The sequence below is a fragment of the Hippocampus comes genome, unplaced genomic scaffold (genome assembly GCF_001891065.2).
Source record: "Hippocampus comes isolate QL1 unplaced genomic scaffold, H_comes_QL1_v1.1 scaffold20, whole genome shotgun sequence".
NCBI lineage: Eukaryota > Metazoa > Chordata > Actinopteri > Syngnathiformes > Syngnathidae > Hippocampus > Hippocampus comes.
This window is the reverse complement of record NW_017805462.1, coordinates 963489-973488: the sequence shown is the minus strand read 5'-3', so window position 1 is coordinate 973488 and position 10000 is coordinate 963489. Positions and strand designations below refer to the sequence as shown.

Here is a 10000-nt window from a genome sequence, read left to right as displayed (position 1 = left end):
AGACCTACTTTTGTACGCCCTGTGTATAAATATAGTGGAAAAAATATATATTTGTAATGGATGTAAATTATATGCGGATTTTCGCTGTTCACGGGTGAGCCAGGTGCAAGATATTCTTTCATGTTTTCATTCTCTGCTTTTATTGTGAAGTTTAATGGGTTATTTTTATTTTTATTTTTTTTAATGTTTTGGTGACCTCGTTTACTGTTAGAAACAGCTCTTAGGGCATTTGTGAAAGTACAAAAATAAACGCTATGGAAGTGTCAATGACAAGAAAGTGACCATAGCTGTCTTTCTAAATCCTGGTTTTTATTTATTTAAGGATGGCCACGACATGTGTTTACCTCAAATATTGTATGAAGCAATTATGATCCAAGTGATTTTGAAAAATAAAAACGATTCTCGTTCATGAATCAATCAACCAAGACGAAGACAGTAAAAAAATGAACGAATGAATGAATGAATCCAATCAGCAAAGTAAAAAGCTACAAAAAAAATATCAAAATGAACGGTGAACTCACCATCAGCACATAAGCGGAGCAAAACGCCAAGAAGAAAATGAAACTTTTCATCTTTGCTTTTCAGTCGCAACAATCAAAACGATTAATCAATTATAAAAAAATCATATTACGGATGTTAGTGCTCCTCTTTTAAATACGAACCCTATAAAATATCCGAAACGTCCAGTGGGATGAGAAACGTGCACGTCTTTCTCCACGCAGCAGCGTGGACGTGCATGCAACGCGCGAGACCGTCGAGTTGTCATTTCTCCGTAGTGGGCTAAAACACTTCCTGTTGGCCCTGTCAAAGTAAATCACAAATCGTAGACTCATACGGAAGAGGATTAGTCAGAATTCTGAGATTAAAGTCAGAATTTTGAGAACAAAGTCAGAATTCTCACTTTAAAGTGGTTCTCGATTCTGAAAGAAAGTTTATTTTATGGACACTCTGTCTCTTTTCGCTTGTTTGTAGGGAATCCAAAAATTGGTAAACTGTTGAAGTCTTTACATTCTATTTAGTTATGTCATTATTGTATGCACAATATTTTACGGAAGAGGATTAGGGCCAATGAAGAAAAAAAACAAGGTTGGCAAAATTCTCACTTTAATCTCAGAATTCTGACTTTGAAGTGAGAATTCTGACTTTATTCTCAGAATTCTGACTTTAATCTCAGAATTCTGACTTTAAAGTGAGAATTCTGAGTTTATTCTCAGAATTCTGACTTTAATCTCAGAATTCTGACTTTCCTCTCAGAATTCTGACGACAGTAATCCTCTTCCGTATGTTGAAACTTTTTTTTTTTTTTTGTGCTGTCTTTCAACCGTTTCACGCTCCAGCCCGGTAGGTGGCGGAAATGCGTCTGAACCTCGTTTTGCCTGCCGCCATAGAAACTACACAGGACGAAGAAAAATATCTAGTTTCGGCTTTGATTCTGGCTGCTCGTGAGAGGTGTTGATTGAGTGCCAGTCGTGCTGGAAAAATGTCGCAGCTCTTAACGTCCCAAGACCTCCACGAGCAGCTGAGTGTCATCATGGCTGCGCTGAGCAAGGCAGCCGTACTGGACATCTGCGAGCTGCTCGAGCGCGGCTTGGCCGGCCTCAGAGATGAAGTTCACCGCAGCCAGGAGGAGAACCGCGAGCTCCGCAGCAGACTCAGCCTCATTGAGTCCGTCGTGGTCCGCGGGAGCCTCGCCGGCCCCTGCCGCGACATACCGGAGGACGGCCGTCACCAGCCCGAAATTCAGCGGGACCACCGAGAAGGACAAGCCGACGGAGAGGCTCCTGACTGCGGGGAGGTGAGCACGCCCACCCCTCTCATAGTGGAACCTGTCAGAACCTCCTTGGACATATTTACGAATGAATGTTCGGAAATAAACGCAGACGGGTGTTAAATTGTGAGTAGTGCGGCAGCGAACGATTGTCCTCGATGTGATTGATTATTTTTTCCAATTCATCTATCAATGTGATTTGTAGAAGAAAAAAATATTAACGGCCACCCCTTTCTTCTTTCATCTAGAACTGCTTCAAACAACACAGCGTGTGAGGGAAAAGTGGTGAAGATTGCATGACCGTCCGCGTTTTTGTGTTATGTGTTGTGTTTATTATTTATTTTATGTTAACTGTTTTGCAAAGTGCTTTGTTACAGCTGCAGCTGTTGTGAAAGCGCTTTAAAAATCAGGATGTATTGTCTGGTATGCTTCAAAAACAAATTGATTCACTTAATTTACTTTACAGTCTGATATCACGAAGGACTACATGCCTGGAGAATGTTGAGAAGCTGAAATTGTGAGGATTTGGACATCTTCAAATTAAACAGTGTCTTGGAATGATTGATGAATTGTCAACTGGTGAAAGGACACTTTGATTCTCTCCTCTTTCATCTATAACTGCTTGATTCTCTCCTCTTTCATCTATAACTGCTTCAAACAACAAAGTGTATGCAGAAAAGTGGTTAAGATTGCATAACTGTCTGTGTCTTATGTGTTGTGTTGTATGATTTTGTTATTATGACTTCCAAGATGGCGCCGCGAGAGTGGCTGCCTTTATAGCACCTCTTATACTTTTTGTTTCTCTACTTTCCTCCTTTCATAACTTTGCTGCTGTAAATTTGGAATCATAATGGTTTTCTTCTTATTCTTAAAATCAAAATTAACAAAGTTTGTTAACTTGATAATCGATTAGTCAATGAATTGATTTACGCTTCTAAACGTGGGCTTGTAACCAGAGTTGTTTATCTGCTGATTTTTGCGGGGAGATCCAATAATTGCGAAAAGGGACTGCATACTGTGTCTGATGGTATCTGCAAATGAAGTACCCGTCGCAAAACGTCTCACCTGTTGACTGAGCTAAGCGAAAGCTACGCTACTGCGATATCAATGCTAACCCTTCTATGGAATTTAACATTAATATATGTTAGGTTGAACGTAGTGCACTTTCATTCAAATTTTTTCTTGTTTTACTTTTCAGGTTCCTGACGTGGTGCTGATCAAAGATGAAGACTCCGACAGTGAGGAAGGTGAGTGATGATGTCACGGAAAGGAGTAGAGCTACATCTACTTGTTGTCGATGTTTGTCTTTTGGCATAGAGAACGTGATGTCGGCGGTTGACATGGAGGACGTTACGGAGGATGTCGCCACCATGCCGCCGCTCTCACAGCGAAGGAAGAGAAAAGGGCAAGAGAAGGACTCGGACAGGAAGTCCGGCCTCACTGGAGCGGTCAGCATGGCCGCCGTATACTCGTTGGACGCCGCTCAGCTGGATGTGGATGAGGTGGCGGCGGAAGAGTCGAGTGCATGCGAAAGTATCTACAACTTTATGTCGCGCTTTTAACAGCATGTTTAGCTCACCACCATCACAGCTCACCTGTTTTCTAGGTTTGGTCATGTGACGTTCACAGGCTGAGCCCTCAGTAACTGTGACCTCATTTTCCATCTTCAGCAGGTGGCAAAATGGCCGTCCCCTGAGATGCATCACAACAAGTGGATTTTGCTGCTTCATTCATATTCCAAAGACATAATGTTAATTAGCAGAACGTGTTTAGATAGTGTGGATGCATATAACATATAAAGAAATTGCTTGACTTCACTTCCCATTTCACTTAACGGAGAAAAAAATCCTTCAAAATTGGGCAATTTTTATTTTATTTCTTTTTGGAGAAGGAAAAAAAATGGCCACAAAAAATTGCCTACGTTTCAAAAGCGCTAGTATTGGCCGATTAAGGTGTTGGGCCTATCGTACTTTTTTGATTTAGACATTTTGTAATGAAAACGGTGGTCTTGGCATTCACGCAGTTGGGAAAAAAAATAGCTTGATGCTAAAATTATGTATGTGATCTGTTGCAGAAGCAGATGGGTATCTGCATCAGGGTGACGCTTGCCTCCGCACCGCCGACCAGCTGTCGTATTTCCCCAACGTGGCGCTGCCGGGGTCTCACCCGTCCGAAAACGTCTGTTGGAGCGAGCCGGTGTCCAATGACGTCACCTCTGCTGGCTTCGACCGTGACGAGCCCACAGATGCTTTCGGCCTCCAGATAGTCAGCGTGTCAGGCTCGGCGCTGCCCGACGGCGCCGCCGCCGTCAAGTACCGGGAAGGCAAGGCTTCGGGTAAAGGGCGTCGGCACGTGTGCGGCGTGTGCAACAAGACTTTCGCCACAGCGCAGAGCCGAGACGTGCACATGCGCATCCACACGGGCGAGCGTCCCTACAGCTGCCAACAGTGTGGAAGGCGATTCAGACAGATGGCGCACCTCAAGTCGCACTTAAACTTCCACACGGTGGAGCGGCCCTTCGTTTGCCCGCTGTGCCCAGGCACCTTCCTCAACAAGTACACCCTGACCATGCACCTGAAAAAGTTGCATGCCGACACGTGAACCCGAATGAGTTGTAAGTTCTTGGGAAGTTGGAATTGTAAATTAACTCATATTTTTTTTCTTTCCCAAATTTTTTTTTTCGCCTGTAAATGATGACTACATAATTGTCACGCCTCATTTTCGTCAGCAGGTGGTGTCTTGTGTTTCAAAAATAAACTGTTAGAATGATTTGCAACTAATTTTATTAACATTCGCAAATTCTTACAAACATCAATCACAAACATGTAAATGGAATATAAAATAGAAAAACACTTATTTTTCTTCCAGCAGAGCAAATATTTTTAACAATTTATGATGTATCAACTATACAACCTTACTTTGACAAATGATGTGCATAGAAATGTACCGGATCATGGACACTCGTCGCATTTTTTGTTATGTTGGATTGAAGTAAAACAGAAGTGAAGTCATTTTGCTCTTTCAAAAAACGAAAAACATTGTGAGTCTCAGCAATGAAGATATTTGCTCAAAAATGCATCTGAGGGAAAATTCACAACAGTCTTAGATACTATTACTGAAATGTGAGATTTCTTTTTTTTTTTTTTAATTCCCTCGCAAAATTTTGCATTCGCTTGCAAAGTTTTGCATTCCCTCGCAACGATTGCTTTCCCTCGATAGATTGCGAAGTTTCGCTCTCTTTTTTTTCCTTCCGTGTCCTCTTCGGCGTTCCGTATGTTTGTAACTATGTGACGTTTGCCTTTTTCTGTACGTGCTGGTATCTTCGAATAAATAATCTTATAATTCAAACATTAGAAGTAAGAATGTAACAGTCTATCTATTTTGTGTTGTGGGGGAAGCTGTAAACAAAAGCCGTAGTCACCGAGCTTTTTTAAATTGAGTGCAAACTCAACTGACAGGTTGGAGGAGTGTAGATGTCGATGAAAGTCATGTTTCCCAGTGTACCTGAACGCATCTGCAGCAGCTTTGGTTTCTACGGCAACGCCTGACAACGAAGACGAAAGATGGTTCACAGTAAGTCCACTTTTTCCTCTCCAGACGCTTACCCAAATTATGTAGTTGAACACAAACTGACAAAGTAACTCAACCTAATCAGTGACAAAAGTAAAAGTCAATGATTGACTAACTACACCTGACGTAATCAATAGACGCGCAAACGAAGTCATTCAATAAGTAGCTCACTGGTACTACGTTACACTGCAGTCAAAGTGATTAACTGACTGACCAGCTAACTAAACAGTGTTCTAACTCGTTGACTGAGTCAATAAGTCACTGTTTCTTTCATTGACGAGTTGCAATACAAGTGAATGAACGGCTCACTAGCTAGAAACGGAAACAAACACGATCTTGACAGGCTTACATGGATTTTTTTGCTGACTAGGGAAGAAACTACACCAAAAGAAACCAAAGAATACTTCAACATTTTACGAACGCACGAGTTACTATACATGGGAAAAAAATGAAAACGAGGAACATGGAAAAATATTACATTTACTCAACAACAAATGTATGATCACCCTGATCGAGCTGTAATTTATCGCCATTACTAATGGCCGGTCCGATTTCCGTGCCAGCCAAGTCGCTGGTCGACTGACTGAAGTGACTAATTGTTAGTTAACTACTAACTATTTCTCACCCGTGCGTCTATAGTCACAGAAGATCTAATCCGGCGTCGCGCCGAGCACAACGAGTGTGAGATCTTCTCCCTGGAGGAGGTCTCCCTGCATCAGCAGGACATCGAGAGGATCGAGCACATCGAGCGCTGGTGCAGGGATCTGAAGATCCTTTATCTTCAGAATAACCTCATACCAAGAATCGGTGAGGACCAAGTCTAGCTGTTGCGTGTGTGCGTGGACGTGTGGTAGAAGCTGGTCTTTTATTTTTTCTTTGGCAGAGAATGTAGGACGCCTCAAGAAGCTGGAGTACTTGAACCTGGCCTTGAACAACATAGAAGTCATTGAAAACCTGCAAGGTGTGTGGAAATGTATGTTTCACATTGCAATGGCAAACAGGTCCCAGTAGATGGCAGCATTGCATCACTTTGGATTACAGATCAGCACAGCCTTTGAGTAGAAGATCAAGACTGTTATGTTGATGGCAGTAGTTTGTAGGACAGCTTTATGTTTCATCACTAGAAAAGTCAGTTTTTAGATGACTGTTTCTGCGAACATTTAAAATCACACAAATATGATAACAGTTGTCAAATATTTTTTCAAACTCAATTATTGTCAAAAACCAATGAATACACTTTAAACCTGCTACAACAAAAGCTAAACATCAAATTACCAAACTGGCTCGTCATTCATGAAAGTGTGTGTGTGTGCGTATGTGTGCGCAGGCTGCGAGAATCTGCAAAAATTGGACCTGACGGTGAACTTTGTGGGGCGTCTGAGCAGCGTGGAGAGTCTGAAAGAAAACATCCACCTGCGTCAACTCTTCCTGGTGGGCAATCCCTGCACGCTCTTCGAGGGCTACCGCAAGTACGTCGTCGCCACCTTACCCCAGCTCAAGGTAAGGTGTCACACGCAAACACAAGGGTAAAGGGTTAGGCGTGAAATATATTCGCTTTACAAGAACGAAACATTATCGTTCCAAATTTTTGGTTTACTAATTTCCTTGTCTGTATTCAGTGTCTGGACGGGACCGAAGTAACGCGGTCCGAGCGCATTGCGGCCAATCAGGGCTTGGAGGAGTTGAGGATGCGTGTCCTGGAGCAGGAGGACCATTACTTGAGGAAGACCGCGCACGAGAAGGAAGAGGAGGAGGCCAAGAGGAAGCAGGCCGAGGAATCAGGAAGTAGGTACGAGTCATGTCCACAATCGATGGATTTGATCATGTTTTCAATGAAATTGTGAGAGTCACACGCTCGTCGTCGTGACTGATGCCCAACGCAGCGACTTTCTGCCTCGTCCGCTTTAATGGCGTCACTTTGTTTTTGTCCTCGCAGTGCTGGTGACTCGGAAGAGAAGCAGGAGCAGCTGACCGAACTGGAAGAAGAAAGACGGGAGAAGGAATTCTGGCACACGCCGTGTCCCTTCACTCCAGAATCCCGCCTGGAAGCTCACCGCCACCTGGAGGCCAAGCGGAGGGCCAAGGAGACGTGAGTCATCGCTTTCAACTTAGCAGTGACTGGGCTGCGATGTGGTTAGCGCGGTCGCCGCACGCTTCTGAGGTTGGGTGGTTGGAATCTGAGTTCTGTGTGGAGTTAGCATGTTAGCTTCTTTGAAGACTCTAAGCCAGGTGTAGGGAGCTCCGGTTTCTTGAGAGCCATATGCTGCCTGTTTTTGAGCTCTCCCTTTTGAATCTGGTGCGTTGGAGTCGGGAGGGATCTAAAGCAGGCAGGATGTGACTCTCGAGGAACCGGAATTCCCCACTCCTGCTCGAACCAGAGGTTTCAAACTCTTGAGTTTAACAGCCACCCATATTCATACCAATTTGTTCACAAGCGGTGTATTCCTGGCCTAATAATCTACCAAAAATTTCAAATCCAAATGTGTAATTTTGGGGTGCAAAAAAAATTACAGTTGACACCCGCATACTCACAGATTTTTTTTTTAATTAAAAAAAAAAAAGTTAATTTTTTTGGGGCCTTCAAATTGTTTTTTATATGGATCCCTACTGCATCATGGAAATGTATCTATAGGTGTCGAAGGATGCTCGTGGCCCGGAAATACACCGACCGTTTGGGAAAATAAACATGTTTTCCTGAAATCAATAGACAGCCATTGATCATGAATCAAAGGACAACCATTGATGATGAGCCGCACGTTTCACTTTTCACCACTGGATGTCGCCACAACATTATCCAATCAACTTCTTCAACCCTACTTGGGTGCATTGTGCACAACCTGCTGGTCAGTAAATGGTCAGTAAATGCGGTGCAGCTTCAACAACTTGATTTGTCACTCAGTCTAAAACGGGATCTGGTGTGCTGTTTTGAGATGCTGTGCATTCTTATTTGCTGTCCAGTGGAATCTGTCCAGTCTGGGGTCGTCGAACTTTCTTGAGTGTCATTCAGTGTGCTCGATTATGATCCAGAATAATCCAGTGTTATTTTAGGTAGTCCAGTGTGATCCAGTTGTGGTTGAGTCTGATCCGGCCTGATCCAATGTGGCTTTGAGATGTGATCAAGTGCGATCCATTGCAGTTCACTGAGCGTATTCTAGTTGGATCCAGCGTGGTCAATTATGAATAAGTGTGAGCCTATGAAGTCCAGTATGATCCACTTGGGGTTGAATGTGATCAAGTGTGGTCTAGTTTGATCTACTATGGTCTATTTTGGTCCATTGTCAAGTGTGATCCATTGGTGATCTGTGTGATCTCGCATGATTTGTGTGATCAGGTATGGTTGATTATGATCCAGTGTGGGGTTGGATGTGATCAAGTGTGATCCATTGCAGTCAAATGTGAACATGTGTGGCGTGGTTCGATCCAGGGTATTTGAGTGTGATCAAGGTGGGGTTTAATATGATCCAGTGTGATTCAATGTGGAGTTGAATGTAATAAGTGTGATCCATTGCAGTCACGTGTGATTGAATGTGGTCGAGTTGGATCCATTGTGGGTGAGGGATCCATTGTGGGTGAGGGATCCAGTGTGTGTTTCAGTGTGATCAAAGATAGCCATCGCCGTCAAGTGTGTTGCTGTGTGGTCGATTATGATCCAGTGTTGTCCGGAGTGATCTTATGAGGTCCACTGTGATCCACTTGTGCTTGAATGTGGTCAAGTGCGGTCAGTGTGATCATATGTGATCCAGCCGGATCTCATGTGATTGATCAAGTAATGGCAAGTATGATTCAGTGTGGGGTTGGATGTGATCAAGTGTGAGCCATTGCAGCCAAGTGTGACTGAGTGTTGTGTGGCTGAGTCCAGTGCAATTAAGTGTGATCCGGCATGGTCTGTTGTGTACCACTGCGATTCAGTGTGATCCTATGTGATCTACTTGTGGCCTAATATGATTCAGTGTCCATTTATATATGGCGACGTGTGGTTTGCTGAGGCCTCAATGGAAGTATTGTGTCAGGAAGTGCCTCAACTCAGCACCACTTTAGCTCCCGACAGGCACTCGACAGCGACCTGTCACCGTGACCGGTCACGGCAACGAGTTACGGTGATGAGGCCCTCGCCTCGACCGCTGGACGACCCTTCACCCACCACTCAGGGTTCACTCCACGGACACTTCGTCCATCTCGCCTACAATGAGCAAGCCAAGCAGGGATCAAGAAACATCAGCTGCAAAGTTGTCATTTTCATGGCTGACCATTTGGTGTGTGTGTGTGTACAAGAGTGCACATGCGCAAGTGTTTGTGTGACTGACAGATGACTGTACAGTCCTAATCTTATGCAGGGTGAGGGGTGAAGGACCATCCTCTGCTCCAGACAGGAGCGTCATGAGAATATATCATAGAGGATGCGACACACACACACACACACACACACACACACACACACACACACACACACACACACACACACACACACACACACAGAGCTCGGTTGATGGTGTTGCGTGTCCCTGCAGAGGCAACGAGAAGAAAGTGAAGCCCCCGAGGACTCTGATAACTGCTGATGGACGAGTCCTGAATGTCAATGAGCCCAAGTATGACTATACACACACACACACACACACACACACACACACACACACACACACACACACACACACACACAAAGAG

General features: G+C 44.0%; 3 protein-coding genes across 5 annotated transcripts in view; 2 read left to right on the top strand and 1 right to left on the bottom strand.

Moving 5' to 3' along the window:
• LOC109518891 (vasoactive intestinal polypeptide receptor 2) overlaps window positions 1-789 on the bottom strand; it is a 13913-nt gene extending 13124 nt beyond the window's left edge. The window contains exon 1 of the mRNA XM_019875033.1: window positions 522-789. Within this exon, the coding sequence (XP_019730592.1) occupies window positions 522-572 (51 nt within the window). The 5' untranslated portion in view covers window positions 573-789. The remainder of the gene's footprint in view (window positions 1-521) is intronic.
• LOC109518892 (adult enhancer factor 1-like) overlaps window positions 1-4537 on the top strand; it is a 6249-nt gene extending 1712 nt beyond the window's left edge. The window contains exons 2-5 of one of the 2 annotated variants that reach the window (XM_019875034.1): window positions 1550-1796; window positions 2965-3015; window positions 3086-3301; window positions 3843-4537. In XM_019875034.1, the coding sequence (XP_019730593.1) occupies window positions 1550-1796; window positions 2965-3015; window positions 3086-3301; window positions 3843-4369 (1041 nt within the window). In that variant the 3' untranslated portion in view covers window positions 4370-4537. Of the gene's footprint in view, window positions 1-1401; window positions 1797-2964; window positions 3016-3085; window positions 3302-3842 lie in introns of those variants that run through there. The other variant, XM_019875035.1, reaches the window with a different exon arrangement.
• A 592-nt stretch (window positions 4538-5129) lies between these two features.
• Window positions 5130-10000, top strand: part of LOC109518816 (protein tilB homolog) — a 9844-nt gene continuing 4973 nt past the window's right edge. For both annotated transcript variants that reach the window (XM_019874909.1, XM_019874908.1), the window contains exons 1-7: window positions 5130-5341; window positions 5978-6145; window positions 6222-6299; window positions 6666-6838; window positions 6958-7127; window positions 7275-7427; window positions 9847-9924. In XM_019874909.1, coding sequence (XP_019730468.1) covers window positions 5332-5341; window positions 5978-6145; window positions 6222-6299; window positions 6666-6838; window positions 6958-7127; window positions 7275-7427; window positions 9847-9924 — 830 coding nt within the window. In that variant the 5' untranslated portion in view covers window positions 5130-5331. The remainder of the gene's footprint in view (window positions 5342-5977; window positions 6146-6221; window positions 6300-6665; window positions 6839-6957; window positions 7128-7274; window positions 7428-9846; window positions 9925-10000) is intronic.